Source organism: Oryzias latipes, chromosome 22, assembly GCF_002234675.1.
Source record: "Oryzias latipes chromosome 22, ASM223467v1".
NCBI classification, from domain to species: Eukaryota; Metazoa; Chordata; class Actinopteri; order Beloniformes; family Adrianichthyidae; genus Oryzias; species Oryzias latipes.
The window spans coordinates 20,319,829-20,341,228 of record NC_019880.2 but is presented as its reverse complement, the minus strand read 5'-3'; the positions used below and the strand labels follow the sequence as shown (position 1 = coordinate 20,341,228).

Below are 21,400 nucleotides of genomic sequence, written 5' to 3'. Positions count from 1 at the left end.
AGCTGGACAACAGACAGGCAGACAACAGACAGCTGGAAAACAGACAGCTGGACAACAGACAGGCAGACAACAGACAGTCGGACAACAGGCAGCCGGACAGCAGACAGCCAGACAACGAAACCTCGCTGCCCGTAGTCGAAGGAAAAGCACATTCTGAGAGCCCTGGATTGGTTGATAAGTCTGCATTTTCAGTCATGAACAAATCAAAGGCACCGGTGGTGAGGATGGGGTTAAAAGGTCGTGAATCCGGCCCTGCTGGTAGGGTGAAAGCAGCAGTAAGTCAGCAGACCACAGGCACTGGACCGAAGGCCCCCTCCTCAGCTGCTGCCCAAAAGGCCAAGAACGTCACAGCAAAGACCCACGGCGCCAACGACGGAGCCAAAACAGAACCTTTGAGTAACCGTGCCTCTCCACAGGACCACAGCAGCACCGCTTCTCTGCTGCCAGTGTGGAAAAACCAAAGCACAACAGAGTCTAGGTCCAAACTCCCCAAAAGGTCTCAGTCAGATTCTGATGGAAAATCCCAGGACAAAGCATCAACAGGGTCTCACTTTTCACAGAAACAACTCAGATTTAAAGAAGCTGCCAAACTGCAAACCCCAGCTGGTGGCAAAACAGATCCTGATGGAGCCAAAACCCAGAGATCTGGGTCAGGTATCCTCTCTCCCACTAAATCCCCCAAGATGACTGATGTGAAGCTTGTTCACAGAAAACTGGACCAGAACTTTGAGTCTGCAAACCTCTCAACCTGCAAGGAGGAGGAGCCTGAGAAGAGAGGGGTAAAAACCTCCCCGTCAGGAGAGGAAAAGGGTAAAGATGCCAGAAAACAGCAGGAAAGCACCGCCTCCTCGGCTTCTAAAAGCCGCCTGCCGGTGTCCTCCCCAGTAAAACGGGAGGGGGACGATGTCATTCAGAGAAGCGGGTTCAATCTGAGAACATTCTCTGGACCAACAGACCCTGGCAGAGAAACCCGGACTCAGAGCCCGGACCCCATTGAGCCTGAAACAGCGCCCCCGCCCCCTGAAAGCCCAAAGACAGGTAAAAGCTCATCATCATGTCATGTTTCTGATGCTGAAGTGATAAACCAGCAGGCTTCCTGCTTTCTGTTTGGTTCTGCTAGACAGATTAAAGCCTTCGGCGCTGAAACCCATAGACTGTGCAGAACTGCACATAAAGTCTGCATATTGTTAACACTTTTTAGGCATCTGTATTTCTCTGATTATCAGGGCCTCTAATGTTGTGTCTTCATTCTGAATGTCAGATGAGAATGAAACATGAATATTCTGCTGTGAACCTCAGATCAGCTGGATCAGATAGTCTGATCCAGATAGTCAGATGAATCTACCAATGGTAGGTTATCTGATCAGATAGTCTTCTGTTTTCACTATCACAGTGAACTCAAGTGTGACCACATTCTTCCTCACATGATCCTTTTTGTGGGTTGTTGAGTGACAGTCTTGTTTTTTTTTTCTTTCAGGAACAGGAGGTGTGTCTTTGACCAAAGCCTCTAAACAGCTCCCCAGGAGAAGCGTCAGCCACAAAGACGCCGACTCTCCCACCAGCTGTGATCCGCTGTCACCTGGAACGGAGAAAAGCACAGTTTTAAGGTTCCCCAAGCAGAACGACAACCTGAAACAGCCTCCCAAGCGGCCTGTGAAGGACCCGGCTGAGGCCTCATCTGGGTCCCTGCGTCAAACCAGAGGCCCGAGGAGTCCCACTAAGGTCACACTCAGGAACTCCCAGCACCCTGCCAAACTGGAGCATTCAGACTCACTGATGGGCTCTGCTCCAAAGACCAAACACTTCACCACAAAAGATCACACCGATGGGAAAACAAGTGATGTGACGTCTAAATTCAAGCTGGCAGAAGAGTGGGCAGCACTGACGGGGGATCAGACCGAGACGACTGCAGACAAGCTGATGGACGGGGAGACGAGGGTGCTGGAGGCCAGTCTGAACCCTGACGCTGGGGACATTCCATTACTAAAAGACCGGAATGCAACGTTAGCTGAGGAACGACCAATGAGGGTCACAGAAAAACCTTCATTTCAACCTGCAGCCTCTGAGGCAGGAGGAAAGCAGGACGTCAAACAAGACCAGGCTGAAGCTCCGCAGCAACATGTGTCTCGCTCTCAGAGTATGAACACAAAACAGGAGCTGGAAACAAAGTCATCATGGAGCGCCGCCACAACACTGACAGACTCTGATGTTTTTGGGAGGCAAACGCAAAGCTGTGATCCTCAGTCAGCCCGCGAGAAGGAGGATAAGCCTGCATCTCTGGACGGGAACACCACTCTGATTCATGAAGATGCAACTGAAATGACATCCAAGCCTGTGGTAGGAGGCAGTGTTTACCGTGAACAGCTGACCCAGACTCACATGGAAGCTTTTACAGCTGGACCTGACTCTTTCACAGAGCTAATGCAGGTCAGGTCGACGGCAGGAACCGAAACAGAGTCCTTCAACGATGAGTCCGGACCTACTGATGCAAAGGCAGTTTCACCAGACCCAGCCACAGAGGAAACTGACAAAACCTTACAGATGCTAAAGCTGGGTCCAGGAAACAGTTCTGAGGCAGAGGAGGAGACGGAATGGAAGGATGACAGGAAAGTATCTGAAGACCAAACAGAGACTCCGGCTGTTTGGGAAATGCCCGGTTATGCTGAAAAGCAGTCAGACAAGGAGGTTCTGACCCAAATAGCACATCCAGGATGGAAGGAGAAAGACCCAAAACCAAAGGAGACGCCGAATCACTCTGCTGCAGAAACAAGGGAGTCACAGAAGGTTACAGAGGAATTCAGAGAAACCCCTGATGAAGGTAAACTGAAGAACAGCATTACAAACTCATGGAGACCGAAACATCCAGTCCCAGAGGAGAAGGGTGAAGCAAATGAGGAACCACGGTCTGTTGGTGTAAATGTCGTGCAGGACATGAGAGCAGAGACAGAAGAAGAAGGTCCCACCTGTATGGCTGAGGCCAAAGAGCAAGGGCTTTTACAGAACAATGGTGGGGAAAACAGCCCCGCAGCTCTGCAGCAGGTGGAGGCAACCGCCAAACAACTACTGACTAAAGGGGCGGAGCTCAAAGACGGTGTGTCCTCCAAACACATTGATGACGTAAAGAGAAAAGCAGCTCAAGAAAAAACATCCATCAGTTCTGAAACATCTGATGCTAAACCTAAAGACGGCAGCAACAGGATAGAAAACAACCTGACTCCTGAAGATGGAGAGACGGAATATAAGAGAACAGGAGGAAAGGCAAAAACAGCAAAAGAGTCCAAAAGCCAGAATGTTCACAGAAAACAGAAGCAAGACACGGTCGAAGGGAAAGAACGACAAAAGCATTCCGACGATAACAAAGACGACACAGACATGTCTAAATCCTCAACTAACAGTTTGGTCTGTGAGGCAGAAACTGTCAAAGTGGAACAGATACCGGCAGAATCTAAAGATGCCATAAACCCAGACAGGCCTTCACTGCAGGATCCAGAGTTCATAAGACCCGAAGAAGAGAAGAAATCACCACACAGAAATCTGGATTTAGATCAGAAACAAATCATTTTGAGCAGAAACACTGAAGCCATTGAGTCTTCAAAGAGTTTGATGGAGGAAACCAGGGTTTCTGAAAATGAGTATTACAAGGTTCAGATATTAACCACCATTGCTGCTGCTGCTGACCAAGACCAGGACGGCACAGAGAAAAGCAAACCCACTGAAGTCAGACCAAATCCTGGCATGAACAGGATGTCAGAGACAGAGGAGATCCAGGATTTAGAGCCAGGAACTGAAAGCCAAAGTCAATGGCCAAACGGAGAGACTGTTAGTGAAGCTCTGCAGGACCGAAGGGCCCAAACGACCCGCAAACATTCAAGCCACCAATCAAAAGAAGATCTGCAGGTTCCAGAGAAGACCCCTGAAGGGGGGACAGCAGAAGAACTTCACGGCCCTGACTCTGGGAGGTCTCATACCAATGTCAGTGATTCATCATTAAAGACATTAGAGAATGAAACACACAGGAATTCCCTCTGCAACCAACACAACACAACCTCCACGACTGTTGGACAACAAGGCGTGGAGCTTAAGAAGCCAGAATGTGCATTTATGAACTCTGGTCTAGAACAGGAACCTGAGGCAGAGGAGTTAGAGGCACCAGAAGACGAAGGACACAGCCAAAGTCTGCATCTGCAAATAGAAAGAACCGAAGAGGAAAACGGTGAAAATACAAAAGAATCCGCAGAAAATGGTGTGAGATCAGCTGCTAAACCAACTTCTGATCGTCTACTGGATCAAACACCTACAAGTGTTGGAGATCAAAATATAGAGAACATTCAAAAAGATCTAGAAACACTCGAACAATCAGAAAATGTAAACCTTCGATCACAACAGGAATCAGACACAGTCAGAGCTGAAGGTCACGGTGGAACAATGAAAGAACCCAACATAGATGCAACTCCTGAAACGGTCAGAGTTCCCCCTGAAGATACCAAGGACCACGCTCAAGCCGAGAGATCAAAGAGTTCAGAAGAGGGAGGGGCTACAGGGGCTGCAGTTGACCTTAGCAGTCAACAGGTTGAAACGTCAAATGTTGCACGGCAAGAGGAAGTACCAGAACCAGAACAAAGATCCAATCATATACATACTCCTTTAGAACTGAGATCCGAGACGGAGAAAACAGAGACACAAGAAAACACAACAGGATCACAAACTCAAAGGATTATTGATACGAAAAGCAGGAGTGAGAGTCCTGAATCAGAGAAAGAGAAGGATGGAAACCAAAATGTTGCTGAAAGCTTCATCCATGTCCCACCAATGGTAGATTCTCAAATATGCACAACTGGGGGGGAATGGCATGAAGAAACGGCAAATTACAGAGAAGAAGGAGCAGCAACGTCACACCCTCCAGTTCATCACATGGAGCGTTACTCAGAGGTCACACTTGAAGTTAAAGTTCAAGATCAAACAGTTGGAGGACACAGCTCAGATACGACTCACGCTTCTGACTCGGAATGCACCGAAACCATCAGAGAAGACACTGAGGTCATATCGTCACTGGAGACCAAACCATGCAAAGAACCCAGAGTTTTAGGGAAGGATTTAGGGAAAATTAAGTCTACGACCACGACGACAGAAGTGATGCTGGATGAAAGCAAGAGCGCAGTTCAAGAAGACGCTCTGTATCCGATTGAAACAAAAACGACAGCAGTAAAGAGTTTGGTGTCTGTGGATAGGGTCAATATTCCTCTGCAAGATCAGTTACCAAAAAATGTTACTAACCTAGAGTCAGCCCTAGCAAAGGAAGGCGGACTGACCGAAGCGGAAACTTCAAACACTCCATCAGAACAAGAACTGGAAACAGTGGAAGAAGATGAGCCTGAGTCACAGAGCACCACTGCTGAAGACGCCAACATAAGGAATGAAGGGGAAAGTTTCCCTCTGGAGAGTGTGATGACAGACATATCAGGTGCTGCACAGAAGATTCCTGTTGAACGAGAGGTTGAGATGGTGGAATCAGTGCAGACACTAGAATGTTTGAATGATCAAAACCTGAGAGTGGAGACAAGAGAAGGGTTAGAAGATCCAGCAAAGATCCAAGTCCAAGAACATGTAGATGGAAGGAGCAGCAGTGACACAAGCAAAACAAGCAAAAGCCAGGGCAGAGCGACAGAGTCTGAACATCCAGACCACCAAACGGAGCAAAGCTCTGAGACTCTGGGAATTGAAGGGAAAGAGACAATATGTGGGGAAGACGAGCACTTTTCAGTAAGGACGCTCTCTGAAGATACCAAAGGAAGCATTGATGTCCAACACAAGAGCTCAGCAAGTGAGACGGCGGACTCTGCTGGAGGCATCGGTGCACAACAGGTCCAGGAGATCCCGACTGCTGATCAGCACCGCGGGGAGACGGTGGAATGTGTTTTACTCGAGAAAGCTGAAAGTGAGCCTCCAATAGAATGGACTGTTGCAGAGGAAGGGGTTGAAATGAAAACGTTAGAAAAAGACTCTGAAGCTCCTGATGCCGAACGAGAACTGAAGATTCCAACACAAGAAGCTCAAGAAAAAAAAGGCGGTGACTCTGATTTAGCTCCAGGTAGTAAAGCTGACACTGACCTGGAACAGAACGTCCTGAATGAAAAGGCGTTTGAACTTGTTAGAAAAGTGATAAGTGCTGCTAGTCAGCAGCTGACGGCGTTAGCAGCTGATGCCAAACAAACACAAACCTTGGAAAAAAGTGTGTCCAATAAAGTAGACGGTGGAGACCAACAGGGACAGTCCACAGCTGTTTCTGCTAAGCTAACCCTTAAGTCCAGTCCTCAGAATAATGAGGACAGTAAAGAAGAGTCTGCTGCAGGCACTTCTGGGGATTTGAACCTCCAGACTCTGGAAAAAACCCCACCAAGACTGATGTTTCAGGAGCTTTTGTCTGCTTCAAATGAATTATTTTCAGTCCCTCAAAGTCTCGAGCGAAACGCTGGATCTCCATCCTCCTGGTTAGATGTGGAGCATGGCGGTCAACAGAAGAAGGAACACAAACGAGAGCTACACTCGTCAACAAGCTTGGATGAATCTCTCAAGCCGGATGATATTAATGATTTCATAAGGAATATCAAGGCCGGGGGAATCCCCTTTTCCTTACCCCGAAAGAAGCCAGTTCTTAAAAAACCACCATCACCACATTTTGCTTTGCCGCCCATCAAAGAGGACCATTATGAGCAAACCTTTGATCCACTGGAGTTTAAGTTTGGCTTAGGAAAAACAGGTAGGACTGTAACAGATCTTTCACCGGCCATGTTCATTAAACACAAAGCAGAACACAGGGAGAGCCAAAGCGATGCCACAGCAGCACAGCCGGCAAATGCCTCCTCTGGGGGGGAAGAACAACATCTACAGAAAGAAGAAAAACAAGCCGAAGCAGGAAAAAAAGAGGGGCAAAACAATGAGCCCGGGAAGGCCAAATCAAGACTGGAGAGCATCTCCATCCTTTCCAACCTACTGACCTCCCCTCGGACTCCTAGGAAGACTAGGGAGGAGGTTTCTTCCAGCAGCACGCTGTCTTCAGACAGGCATAGCGGAGGCAATGACGTACCTCTGCCCACCGTCACTCCCGATACAGGCACTGAGACCAGAACCCATCAAGGCCAGGCCCCAGTCCATGGGGCTGAATCCTCACATAGCCTCTCTCCTCCTCTAGCTGCTTCCCCAGAGATGGTTTTGTCAGAGCATTCAAAGGAGGACCCTAAGAGGAATAACTGGGAAGTCCAGACCCCCCAAGCCTCTGCACAAACAACCCAAAGGAACCAGAACCTCTCATCTGTGGATCCGTTCTTAAAGTCAGGCATTGACGCCTCCAGCGGGGCCTTGAAGAGCTCAGCAGGACTGACTTCACCGACAGAAAACACAGAGAAGACCTTCAGAAATAAAGGTTCTGTTACTAAACCCAAGGTAAGGACCAACAAACTGACTGATGTCAACACAAAACCAGCGCAGTATGTCAGAGGTAGAGCAGTCCCCCTCAGAGAGAAAGCTTCCCATTTGTCCGCCCGTGTGTTGAAGTGTCCTTGAGCAAGACACTGACCCCCAATGCTCCTGGTGGTTAGAGGCTGGCTTCAGAGCGCACATGTCATTCCACGCACGCTCTCACGCCATTCCACGCACACGTCATTCCACGCTCATGTCATTTCACGCACACGTCATTCCACGCTCATGTCATTCCACGCACACGTCATTCCACGCTCATGTCATTCCACGCACACGTCATTCCACGCTCATGTCATTCCACGCACACGTCATTCCACGCTCATGTCATTCCACGCACACGTCATTCCACGCTCATGTCATTACACGCACACGCTCACGTCATTTCACGCTCATGTCATTCCACGCACATGTCATTCCACGCACATGTCATTCCACGCTCATGTCATTACACGCACGCGCTCACGTCATTCCACGCACACGTCATTCCACGCTCATGTCATTCCACGCACACGTCATTCCACGCTCATGTCATTCCACGCACACGTCATTCCACGCTCATGTCATTACACGCACGCGCTCACGTCATTCCACGCTCATGTCATTCCACGCTCATGTCATTCCACGCACATGTCATTCCACGCTCATGTCATTTCACGCGCTCATGTTATTCCACGCACATGTCATTCCACGCTCATGTCATTCCACGCTCATGTCATTTCACGCGCTCACGTCATTTCACGCTCATGTCATTCCACGCTCATGTCATTCCACGCACACGTCATTCCACGCTCATGTCATTACACGCACACGTCATTCCACGCTCATGTCATTTCACGCGCTCATGTTATTCCACGCACACGTCATTCCACGCACACGTCATTCCACGCTCATGTCATTCCACGCACATGTCATTCCACGCTCATGTCATTCCACGCACATGTCATTCCACGCTCATGTCATTCCACGCACACGTCATTCCACGCTCATGTCATTCCACGCACACGTCATTCCACGCTCATGTCATTCCACGCACATGTCATTCCACGCTCATGTCATTCCACGCTCATGTCATTCCACGCACACGTCATTCCACGCTCATGTCATTTCACGCGCTCATGTTATTCCACGCACATGTCATTACACGCACGCGCTCACGTCATTTCACGCTCACGTCATTCCACGCTCATGTCATTTCACGCCCACGTCATTCCACGCCCACGTCATTCCACGCTCACGTCATTCCACCTGTCATATAACAGCAACAGTTTCCAAAGACGTGGTCATTATCACGCCGTTTTTTCTTTCACCACAGCTAACTCCTTTTTCTTCTTCTACGGTACAGCATTTAATTTCATGAAAGCTGACGCGGACAGTAATGTCATGCGATGTGTGAAAGTATAAAGTTTTATTTTTAAAGGAAGTGTCATCACTTATAGAGGTGGGCGGAGTCACAGTAGTGGCGCTGCGTGAATGGACCCTTTCCTTACGACCTCTGAGGGAAAAAAGCTCACTGTGAAAAGAGACTGTTTTTAAAACCAGATCAAGTGTTTTCACACGCACGCACGCTTGCAGGCACGCACACACACACACAAAAAAGTCTTTCAGAATATCTGAGACATGTCATTCCACGCACACGTCATTCCACGCTCATGTCATTCCACGCACACGTCATTCCACGCTCATGTCATTCCACGCACACGTCATTCCACGCTCATGTCATTACACGCACACGCTCACGTCATTTCACGCTCATGTCATTCCACGCACATGTCATTCCACGCACATGTCATTCCACGCTCATGTCATTACACGCACGCGCTCACGTCATTCCACGCACACGTCATTCCACGCTCATGTCATTCCACGCACACGTCATTCCACGCTCATGTCATTCCACGCACACGTCATTCCACGCTCATGTCATTACACGCACGCGCTCACGTCATTCCACGCTCATGTCATTCCACGCTCATGTCATTCCACGCACATGTCATTCCACGCTCATGTCATTTCACGCGCTCATGTTATTCCACGCACATGTCATTCCACGCTCATGTCATTCCACGCTCATGTCATTTCACGCGCTCACGTCATTTCACGCTCATGTCATTCCACGCTCATGTCATTCCACGCACACGTCATTCCACGCTCATGTCATTACACGCACACGTCATTCCACGCTCATGTCATTTCACGCGCTCATGTTATTCCACGCACACGTCATTCCACGCACACGTCATTCCACGCTCATGTCATTCCACGCACATGTCATTCCACGCTCATGTCATTCCACGCACATGTCATTCCACGCTCATGTCATTCCACGCACACGTCATTCCACGCTCATGTCATTCCACGCACACGTCATTCCACGCTCATGTCATTCCACGCACATGTCATTCCACGCTCATGTCATTCCACGCTCATGTCATTACACGCACACGTCATTCCACGCTCATGTCATTTCACGCGCTCATGTTATTCCACGCACATGTCATTACACGCACGCGCTCACGTCATTTCACGCTCACGTCATTCCACGCTCATGTCATTTCACGCCCACGTCATTCCACGCCCACGTCATTCCACGCTCACGTCATTCCACCTGTCATATAACAGCAACAGTTTCCAAAGACGTGGTCATTATTACGCCGTTTTTTCTTTCACCACAGCTAACTCCTTTTTCTTCTTCTACGGTACAGCATTTAATTTCATGAAAGCTGACGCGGACAGTAATGTCATGCGATGTGTGAAAGTATAAAGTTTTATTTTTAAAGGAAGTGTCATCACTTATAGAGGTGGGCGGAGTCACAGTAGTGGCGCTGCGTGAATGGACCCTTTCCTTACGACCTCTGAGGGAAAAAAGCTCACTGTGAAAAGAGACTGTTTTTAAAACCAGATCAAGTGTTTTCACACGCACGCACGCTTGCAGGCACGCACACACACACACAAAAAAGTCTTTCAGAATATCTGAGACAGTCAGCTGGAGGTGCTAGATTCAAAGGAGGTGATAGATGTTGTCAGCATTCCCGCTTCATCCTGGAGCTTAAAGCTGTCGGATCGTTCTCTACTTGAAGTTGAGGAAAGTTGTTTTTTTCACAGGTTCCTGCAGTGAGAAACTTCCACAGAAGACCTGGAAAGGTAGAAGGCCCAAGCATGCTGCATGTCTCTGTCACTGCGCTGTTTCTGTGTCATCACTCCGTTCACTGTGTTCTGTGTTTCTGGACTAAAGCTCGTCATACATGAACACGCCCAGTTTGGCGGAGAGGCTTTTGAGGTCTTTGCAGACGTCGAAGACGCTACAACCATGAAGTTGTCGGCAGTCATCTCAGTCAAAGTGGTCAGAGGATGGTAAGGCCTTTCTGCTGCTGTCTCAACATTGCAGTTCCAACTACAACATCTGTCCGTTTGCTTCAGCTGCTTCATGTGTTTGGCTGGAAGCTGAAGCTTTTCTGCTCAGAGAATCTTTCTAATTCAGAGGAAGCATCAGTGACCATTTGAAAACCTCCTGTTTTAGCAAATCAAAGTAGTAGGGAAGCTTCTTCTTCTCTCTTTTACAGCTGGCTTCTCTATGAGAAACCTGGCTTCCAGGGTGGGATCATTCCCCTTGAGGAAGGCGCGATGGATCAAATAGAGAACATGTGGACGGAGGAGGAAACTCTGGAACCAAACCAGACGGATCACCCGGCTCCAGCGTCACCTATGGTCATAGGGTCACTGCGACTGGCTGTCAGAGTATGTACTTTTTTACCACTTTGAGGTTTTGCTCTTTTTTATTATTATTGGTATCGTTTGATGGCACAAATGGATTTAGCTTCTTCTGGGTTACCTAGTTTTGAAATCACTCCTGTTAGAGTATTGTGGTGTTTTTCTGCATGTATGAGTAGCAGCATCACTGACTTTGGATTTGGTTTGTGAAGTTTAAACATATTATTTTCATCTCCACACCAATGTTTAGTAGAACATATATGTATTTAGGGTTTCATGTAGAAATAACATGGTAACAATTTCCAATAAGGGTCCCTCTAATAATGTTAGTTAATGCATAAATAAGCATCAATTAACTGTTAAATAACATGTTAACAGACACGTTTATGCATTACTAATGTATTATTTCATACAATAGTTAGCAGTTAATAAAGATTTAATGAATAAAGCATTAATAAAGGTTTCCCTATGAAATTGATTAGTGTTATGTATGCATCAATGTTTGCATGCAACTTTAATTTAGAGGAAGGAATGTTGGAATTTAGTCTTTTTAGTGTGTTTTAAAGTTCTTTCTTTGAGAATGAAAACACTTTATAACAAGGATATGTCATCTTTTTGCAAAACATTTCCTATGAATCGACCGGAAGGATTTTAAAAGAAAGTTTGGTATTCATTTAAAACCAAACAAAAATTAACGACATGGAACGAAATGAAATGAGACAAGACGAAAATAAAATAAAATAAATGAAACAACACTAGCTCTTGCTTACATAAACACAGTTTAAAGCATGAAATCACAGTAATAGAGTAAAAAAGTTGATTATCTTCCTGAACTGACTTGAGATGGGCAGAGAGCGGTGACTGGAGCAGACTTAACTGACGTGGGTGAAGGAAACAGAGAAAAGATGGAAAAGTTTGATGTCATGACAGGAATGCAGAGGGACAGACAAAGGAAATATTAGTGCTGAAGACATTCTATTGCAGGAAAAAGGAGCATAGAGAGACATAAAAATGGGGGGAGGAGCGCCGCTATGTTCTCATGCTTTCCTCTGAACAAGAGGTGGTGGAAGATGAAAAAAGAGCAGCGCTGTGCGTCTTAGAGAAGAGTTTCACAAACTTTAGACACTAGCAGTCAGTCAGGCTTATCTGTGATAGTTGTTGCAAAGCACAAACCTGCATTCCTTCCTAAAACCTCTTCTTTGTTCAAACGCGTCCTCAGGATTACAGCATTCCTCGGATTGACCTGTTTTCAGAAGTGAATGGGATGGGGAGGGTGTCCTCCTACTGCGAAGACACGGCTGAGCTCAGCTCCTATGGCCTCCCTCAGACCACGGGCTCCATCAAGATCCACTCTGGAGTGTAAGTCCAGCCAAGTTCTGCCGGATGCTTGATGCGTAAGCTGACAGAGGAGTCAGACCTGGATCTGAGGTCAGATGGTACCTTTTGGTCCTAAGTGTCCCCCCACACCTTTTAAAACGTCACAATCTGCAGCTCGTACAGTAGAAAAACTCTTCCTAGGACTCACAGGACAAAGGAGGATCAAGTTGGGTCTCAGAGACTCGGACTTCCAACTTCTCCCTCTCTTGGTGTGCTTAGTGAAATGATATAAACTTATTCTGCCCTCTGTATAGCTAAAAAAACAATCTTAGTAAACTGGAGGAGTGACAACAGCATCAGTATTAATCACTTGTGGAATCCAGACCGCATCAGTATGGAGGTGACATCAACCACCAACAGAATATTGAAGAACTTCAGTCCCTCTGGTCCCCCATAATTAGCATCACCTAGTGGGTCCGGTGGCCTGTGTGCCCCCCTCTGGGCCGGTTGGCGGGGGCTGCAGTGGTCTGGTCCGATTCTAGGCCACCTGCGTGTCCCGCACAGATGTGCACATTTTGGCCTGCAGACAGCCGTGTCCACCTGTGAGGGCAGTCCTGGCGAGTCTGGGGTTGGTAGTCGCAGCCCCTTTTAGCAGTGGCTCAACTAAAGAAATGTCTATACTTCTAAAAATGTTTGACCTGCCTGTCCCGCCTCTGCTCACGTCTGTTTCTGTGTTGTGTGTCCAGCTGGTTGGTGTACATTGATCCAGGGTTTCAGGGCTTCATGCAGGTCCTGGAGGTGGGGGAGTACCCCGTTCCTCAGAGCTGGGGCTTCCCCGAGCCGTTCATTGGTTCCCTGAGGCCTCTGCGGATGGTACAGTGAGCTGAATGTCGGCAGCACCGTTGCATTTTGGGGATTCAGTTTAACCATGTGTGTTCCTTTCAGGGGCCGATAAAGGTGGAGGGTCCCGCTGATGTCAAGGTGAGTGTTTCACTCGCTCCTGGAGGTCTCTGTTGGAGAGAGAGAGAGCGGCTTATGCTGGCAGGATATCCAGAACCTCCCTTCTGATTTATGGTGTTGATGGTTTGGCTCCTAACCAGCGGGTTGGGAAAGCATCCTCATGTCGGTGCACGCTTCAAGCTGGGGGGGTCTTAGTAACAGGAACAGCACGCTATAAACAGAGACATTTATTTACACTGTCTTTAGTGTTGTTTGACCTCTCTCTGGGTCAATGATAGAGACTGAGCTCAACACATTCTCCACCTTAAAGCTCCAGAAAGGGATTGATCAGGCCTGACTTTTAACCAGAACCTGTTCCACTGTGGGATTTAAAACAAAGGAAAAAATGGATGCAAAATGTTAAAGTTTGTCTTCAATGAGCACGAAATCCTTTATGGAGCAGAAGAAGCTGTTAGAATGAGTTTAGTTTTACTTAAGACCACCAGTGTCCAGAATCCCTTTAAATGCTACTTCAGTTTTCAAGTTTTTTGCTTCCTGGAAATTTTTGAAAGTTCTGGATGCTGCATGTCGTCTGCAAAGCTTTTCTTCCTTCTTCTTTCTCTTTCGGCTTTTCCCATCAGGGGTCGCCACAGCGAATCATCCTTTTCCACCTCACTCTATCATGGACATCTTCTACCCTAACATTAGCCAACTTCATGTCCTCTGTTAAGACATCCATGTATCTCCTCTTTGGCCGTCCTCTTGCCCTCCTGCCAGGCAGCTCCATCTCCAACATCCTTCTACCAATATATCCACTATCCCTCCTCTGAACATGTCCAAACCATCTCAGTCTGGCTTCTCTGACTTTGTCGCTAACACAGGCAACATGAGCCGTCCCTCTGATGTACTCGTTCCTTATCCTGTCTAAGAAGAAGCTGTTAGAATGAGTTTAGTTTTACTTAAGACCACCAGTGTCCAGAATCCCTTTAAATGCTACTTCAGTTTTCAAGTTTTTTGCTTCCTGGAAATTTTTGAAAGTTCTGGATGCTGCATGTCGTCTGCAAAGCTTTTCTTCCTACTATCTTAAGATTTTATTTGTCGTTCAAATGTGGAATACAGTGATCCCTCGTTTATCGCTGGAGTTGCGTTCCAAAAATAACCCTCGAAAAGTGAAATCTGTGAAGTAGTCAGCTTTATTTTTTTATTATTTTACAATGTAATACCGAACTATAGAATGAAACCAAAAACCAAAACCTCTTTTAAAGCCCATAATTTGTTTAAAACAACAATTTTAATATAGTAATACAAGGTTGGAAACACTGTCACTCGCGTATTTTCACAGTCCCAGGTGTGCCTCTTCGTCCTGACTCCGCTCCGCTGTAGCGTCTGTTTCTACTGAAGGCCCAGGAGTCTTGTTCCGAGAGAAGAACTTTGTGATGGGTAGTTGTTGGCGCTCTTTCTTTTTCTGAGCAAGAAGATTTTTATAAACGGATTTGCCACCTTCGGTTATATTTGATAACTGCAATGAACGACTCATCAAAGGGTCCCATTCTTGTGCCGTGCGCTGAAGTTCAGTGGCCAAGTTCAGTGCACAATGCACTGTAAAAATATCCACACTGTAAAAAAAATCCGTGAAGCAGCGAAGCCGTGAAAGACGAAATGCGATATAGTGAGGGATCACTGTACACTTTAAATGAGGAAGTGACAGCCCTGAAAGAAAACTCCTCCTAAACTTGGATCCAACTGAAGACAATCCCGTCTTTCTGTAAACCAGGCGCTGGTGTTTGAGAAGCCCCACTTTGAAGGGACATGCTTGGAAGTAGACTGTGACGTCTACAACCTACTGGAGCAAGACGAGGAGGAGGAGGAAGCAGACAAAGCTGGAGTGAAGAAGACATCCTTGTCTGGAGTGGGGTCTTTAAAGATACTCCGGGGTCTGTAAGTATACCTGACGACCGGAACCTTCTTGGCCCTCATCGGTTGAACAGCCTCAAACACTCCAAGCTGTCTGTTCTTGTTCCTAGCTGGGTGGGATACCTGGAAGCAGACTTTGAAGGTCAGCAGTACATCCTGGAGGAAGGGGAGTATTCTGACTGCAGGGACTGGGGAGGGTCAGAGGAGGGGCTTCTGTCACTGCGACCTGTGCTGGCTGTAAGCATCTTCTCTTTTGGTTTCATCTCTCACTCAACATTTCCTGGTTTCAAATATTTCACCGTGGTTCTTCCAGGGTTTCCAGGCCCCCCACGTTGAGTTGTTCAGTGACAGTGTCAACTTTGGTGGGAGGGGACACAAGGTGGACTTGGTGGGTCCTGTCCTGAACATGGAGGCGAATGGACACAGCACCAGAACCCAGTCCATCAACGTCACCAGCGGAGTGTAAGTCGGACCACATTTCATCCCAAACAAAGCGGACACAACTGGAGCAGGTGTCCCATGTGGAGGGGGCCAGAACACCTGTCGACAGGTGCAGGCGTCTCATTGGCTGGGAGTGTTTGTGTGCAGCGATTCCTTCAAGAGGTTGGACAGCAAAATCTAACGTCATCAGCTTCTCCAGGCTTGTTTGAGGATTTTCTTTCTATAGATAATTGTTGGAGGACGGTAGAACAGCGTCTGACTGTCATTGGTATCATCTGATAGAATCGTTGTTACTTGAGTCAGATTCAAGTTAGTACTCAGACTCTTGGGAGTTTCTCACCAACATTTGTGTCCATGTGTGGATTTTCTCACCATGACAAACTCGTCCACACTGGAAAACATGTAGAAACTGTAATTTTTCAGCCTTTTGTTAGACGTTTTTTAAGAAAGAAAAGCCAGACCTGCATAAAATTAACGGTGCCTTGTTGAAATGGACCTGGAAATGTACTGATAGAGCAGAATGAAAAACATTTTTGTCCTTTTCCTGCAGACAATAATGCTGTGGTGTGCAGGTACAAGGGGGGGGGGGGGGGATACAGTTAAATCTCTTTATTCTAAAATCACTAAATGGTCTGGAGTTCAGTTTATGAAAATATAAATGAAATACATAAATAAAAGTTCCTAAACGCCGTTTTCAGCGGTTTGAACCAAAAGTGACGTCACATGGGGGGCAGGCTGGTCCACAGCTTGAAGCTACAGCAGAGGAGGTCAAGGTCCCTGAGGACGATGGAATCGTCTTCACGTTGGCTTTTATAACTCCGCCCACCTGTCCCCGCCTGCCGCCTGACTCACCTGTGTCTTTCTCAGAGCCTTTGTCCTTTTATGATGTTTGCCTTGCAGTTAAAGTCAGAGATTGAATCCGGGACAGAAATCTCCTCGCCAAACAAACGTAGACAAACTATGATCATCAGAAACATCTTTAAAGTTTGTTGATCAAAGTGATTAAAATCTGTTTGCTTCTGTTCTTCTGATTAGGCCAAGTTTCCATTTTTATGGAGGTTCTTAAAAGTCAATAATGAAACGGTGATAAAAGTTATGGTTTCATGGTCTCCCGTGTGTCCTGCATTGGTCTTCCTGCCTCCCATGAGCCCATGTGTGCTGTGACCTGAGGAGTTGTGTCTGTTTGTGTAGCTGGGTGGCCTTCGAGCAGCCCGGCTTCAGCGGGGAGCTGTACGTCCTGGAGAAAGGCCTGTATGCCTGTCCCGAGGACTGGGGGGCGGAGAACGGCCGGATCTCCTCCATTCTGCCCGTCTTTCATGTAAGACTGTTGGACTGAACATTTTCCTCTGAGTCTTTGTGGTTGCTGAGAGCTTCCTCTTGTCTCTGCAGGACATGCTGTGTGGATCATCAAAGTTCAAGGTCTGATTTCCTCCGTCAGGAGTTTTGACCAAACGCGCTCTGGAGGGAAACTGAGGCGCATTGGTGTGTGTTGCAGGTCCAGCTGTTCTCTGAAGAGGACTTTCGGGGACGAGAGCTGACTCTGGAGGACAGCGCTGCTGCGCTGGACGAAGACTTCACCCCCCGGTCCTGTAAGGTCCTGCTGGGCAGGTAGGGTTCCAGTGAGACTTGTGTGCTGACTGAACGGATGGACCTTTTACCAACCTGTGTGTGTGTCGGTGGTTCCAGCTGGGTGGCATACGAGGGAAGCCAGTTTACAGAGAACATGTATGTTCTGGATGAGGGGGAGTACCCCAACACGGACGCCATGGGGCTCCTCCTACCAGACTCCAAGCTCAGATCCATTCAGACGGCTGGAAACGTGAGTGTGCTTGGCAGGAATCAGGACACGTGTGGCCTCGTCTAACCCCTGAGGACTGAGTTCTGCCCCGGTTCTCTACTGCAGGAGCTGTCTCTGCCCTCCATCACCCTGTTCAGCAAAGGTGGCTGCCGAGGTCGCAGAATGATGCTGACAGGCGGCGCCGTCAACCTGCAGAGGGAAGGCATGGATCTGCACATACGCTCCGTGGTGGTCGGGGGGGGCATGTAAGTCAGCTTTTATGTTTGGAGGCTTGATGTCGTTGCTTCTACAGGACCAGGAAGCGTGGAACAACAACGATCACAGCTAAACCCAGATTCATGACGGCTAAGCTAACCTGGTCTCACTGCAGTCATGTCTCTCTGAATGGACTCCATCTGTGGTTTCTGCAGGTGGGTGCTGTACGAAGGCATCAACTTCAGAGGTCAACAGCGGCTTCTGCGGCCAGGTGAAGCCAGAGACCTGTTCGTGGTTACGGGCTGGGAGCAAATCGGATCCCTTCGTCCCTTAATGCAGGTGTGGAGGGAGAGGAGTATGGCTCGGTCATAAACAGTTGAACACATTTTCCACCTCCAGAAGATCTTGTTTGACTCCCAGCTGCAGCTTTTTCGGTGAACCTGCAGTTCCTGGACTTGATGGCAGGTTCTCTGTTGTGGTGTTTCCCCCCCTGCACAGCCTCGGGTGTACTTCTGTCTGCGAAACGGAGCGACGGGATGTCTGATGACCCTAAACGGAGAGGTGGACGACATCAAGCTGATGAGAGTTCAGGCCGTGGAGGACACGGGAGGAGCAGAGCAGGTCTGGCTCTATCAGGATGGCCACGTGTCACCAAAGGTAACGGTCCGATCGCCATCGTGTCTTGGTGGTGTTGGGTTCTGGTCTTGACCCGCCCGCTCGGTCCTCAGGTGGCAGAGGATTTGTTCCTGGGCACAGCGGGCGGCGTGGTGATGGCCGGAGCCCGGCTTTGTCTTTCCCCCGAGCGAGGCAAAGATAACATGCTGTGGAGCATCACCCAAGAAGGGCTGGTGCATTGTCACCTCAACCCTCAGCTGGTCCTGGAGGTCAAAGGTCAGTGAACACCACATTTCTGCAGCTGCAGTTCAGATTCAGGGGAGTCAGTAGGATTTTAAGTGCTGAGCAGGGATGAAGCCAGAGGATCTGGAAGGTTTTAGGACTGTGATGTGTCAACACTTACAGCAGTGACAAAAGTAACACAACAGCTCCATCTGCTGGTGGGCAGAGAGAAGTGCAGCCAGGAAAGCACTTACATGTTTGGGCCTCAAATACGTACTTCACTTTTATTATATTAAATACTATAGACTATAATGTTTGTATCATGTATATATAGAATGCATATTTGCCCTAGACATGTTAGTACAGTGGGGCACCTCTGTTTTGTCCCACTTTAATAAATGGGAGAGGCTTTTCTCATAGGTTCACTTCAGAGAATACAGGAAATCACTTTTTATTCTTTTTAATTAGGAATCAATCATGTTCTAGTAATCCTAGAGCTGGACCTGCATCAGACCTGAGAGGCTGTCATTCGGAGTCTTTCTTGTGTTTGTTTGTCTTCCAGGTGGGAATCAGTACGACAAGAACCAGGTCATTCTCAACAGTTTCAGTGAAAGCAAACGGAACCAGAAGTGGACTCTGGAGATCCTGTGACGCCAGCGAGTCTCGGGAGCAGCGCCGCAGTCGTCCTTGACGACTGTCCGTCTCTGTGATGAGAACAAGATGCTGTCGGGCTCAGAGCGAAGTCCACAACCTGGACGGTCCACCTTCAGGCCCGTCCACCTCAAAGCCGTCTGTCAGGTCGCTGGAGCGTACCATCGGGCGAAGGCGGGGTTCACCCTGGGCACTCCATCGCTGGGTTAGAGCATTTTGAGGCCTTTAAAGCATTTTTTCTCTTGTAGACCATCATTTTTTTAAATCACACCAACCTTTTTTTTTTACTGTGTGCAGCAAAAACTGTTGAAAAGTCACTCTTCTGTTTCCTTTCTGGTACTTCTGTTTCTGTGGTTTTGGTCTGTTTACTCAGATATGAAGCTCTCAAAGACCAAAGAACACACCGTCTGTGCCTGTGAACACTCCAAAGACGTTTTAGATAAAACTTCAGTCCAGTTTTAGATCTATTTTTGTAAAGGTTTCATGTCCGTGTCCTTCAGGATTGTTGCGTTCTGCTGTGAAGGCTCAGAAACGGTTGTGTCTCTGCTGCCGATTGTAAATATCTCACATTAAAGCGACTTGGAATAGAAGTTCTTTGTTTTTTTCATCCAAACTGGTCCAAATGTGGGGTAAATGTGAGCAGGTTGAGTCTGTGCTTGGCTCACAGGTCAGAGGCCTTGACCTTTTGACCTTCACCTCCAGCAAGAGGACTGCTCTTCTGGACACAGTGGACCTTTGTGATTACGTGAGTCCATCTGAAGCTTTCATTAGCTCTAGTTCCATTAGCTGCCACCTTTGTAGAACATGACTTCTGTCATGTCAACAGTCGTTGAAGAATCATTCAAGCCTCCTAACCTCAGCTGGAAATCTCTGGGACTCTTTCCAACAGAGGCCTTTGACTCCTGAATCTATTTCCAACTATCCAATTCAATTTTATTTGTATAACCCAAAATCACAACAACAGTCGTCTCGATGGGCTTCGAAGTGAAACATGAAGTCAAACGGATCATGAATACAAAGAGTTCAATAGAAAAATACTAAAATGAACTAACAAACTGACTAAGCTATACTGGCATCCCTGCCCTTAGACCCCCCTTCGCGGTAAGGAAAAACTCCTAAAAAAACGGATTCCGGAAAAAACTAAGAAACCTCAGGGGTGCCCACATGAAGGAGGGATCCTCCCCCAGGACGGACAGGGGATTTACCAGAGCTCTTAGAGAAGAATTAACTTATCTAACTCGTGGTTTGATGCATTTCTGCATGGATAGTGGTGAAGGGTTAAGGCTCGAGCTGCTGTTCAGAAAACAGGATCAACAGTCTCAATACAATACTGGTTCTGTTAGTGAGGAGCTACAGAACTTTAGGATTTGAATGCTTCAGTACTTCTTCAGCACTTTAGTACTATCCTTTTAACCCTTGTGCTATCCTAGGCACTTTAACATTTGGAGTTGGGTCATCCAGACCCACTAGACAGTGTGCTGAACCTTTTCTCTTCAATGATTTGTGATCTTCACTGGTGTCCATGGATTACATGAAATCTTTCCACCTTTATCCACCTTTGTCATGGTAGGGAGAACACGTCAATGGAAGGGGGGGGTCATAGGATAGGACAAGGGTTTAAGTTTAAAACAATGGATCGTTCCATCCTGTGAGGACTGGAACTCTGACCCTCAAACACAAACTGGTTTTCCCGTTCCCTTATCCCGAATCCTTTCCTTCATGCCGTTCTCTTATTCCCACCAGGAATTTATGAGGGGCAGGTAGAATATCAGGGGGGCGTTCTGAGAGTTTGGGGTCTCATATATCCTAAAAGACCCTAAAATTCTCAGAACACCAGGCCGTCATTCATCACGCCCTTTGACCTTTTTAACATGTGTTGAAAACTCTTCCTGACACCACCCTCTGTCCTTACCGGACTTGGGACATGCACTTTGTTTTTGTAGTACAGTGTGTGTTTTGTGGGCCATCACATTCGGGGGGATTTTCCCAGCATCTAGGGGGCCATGTCCCCCCTCCCCCATGCCTACATCCGGCCCTGGTCCAAGCTCCCCCTGACACGGCCAACAGGGAGGACCCAGAATGCCCTGTGCACGTTTATTCAGGTATAGAGCCCACGTGCACGGC

The 21,400-nt window shown here is 47.6% G+C and overlaps 2 protein-coding genes across 2 annotated transcripts in view; both read left to right on the top strand.

Moving 5' to 3' along the window:
• The window catches only part of LOC105356978, a 30,402-nt gene extending 30,204 nt beyond the window's left edge, over positions 1-198 (top strand). Inside the window, exon 5 of the mRNA XM_023951949.1 lies at positions 193-198. Coding sequence (XP_023807717.1) covers positions 193-198 — 6 coding nt within the window. The remainder of the gene's footprint in view (positions 1-192) is intronic.
• Positions 196-19,866, top strand: LOC101161596. Its single transcript, XM_011490655.2, has 20 exons — positions 196-1,038; positions 1,478-7,440; positions 10,579-10,617; positions 10,709-10,827; positions 11,037-11,211; positions 12,404-12,543; positions 13,248-13,374; positions 13,447-13,482; positions 15,215-15,378; positions 15,465-15,591; positions 15,668-15,816; positions 16,987-17,113; positions 17,185-17,214; positions 17,291-17,403; positions 17,482-17,614; positions 17,699-17,838; positions 18,004-18,127; positions 18,287-18,445; positions 18,517-18,679; positions 19,188-19,866. The coding sequence occupies exons 1-20, from the start codon at positions 225-227 to the stop codon at positions 19,274-19,276; spliced, it is 8,931 nt and encodes a 2,976-aa protein (XP_011488957.2). The 5' UTR covers positions 196-224; the 3' UTR covers positions 19,277-19,866.
• Positions 19,867-21,400: the final 1,534 nt, after the last annotated feature.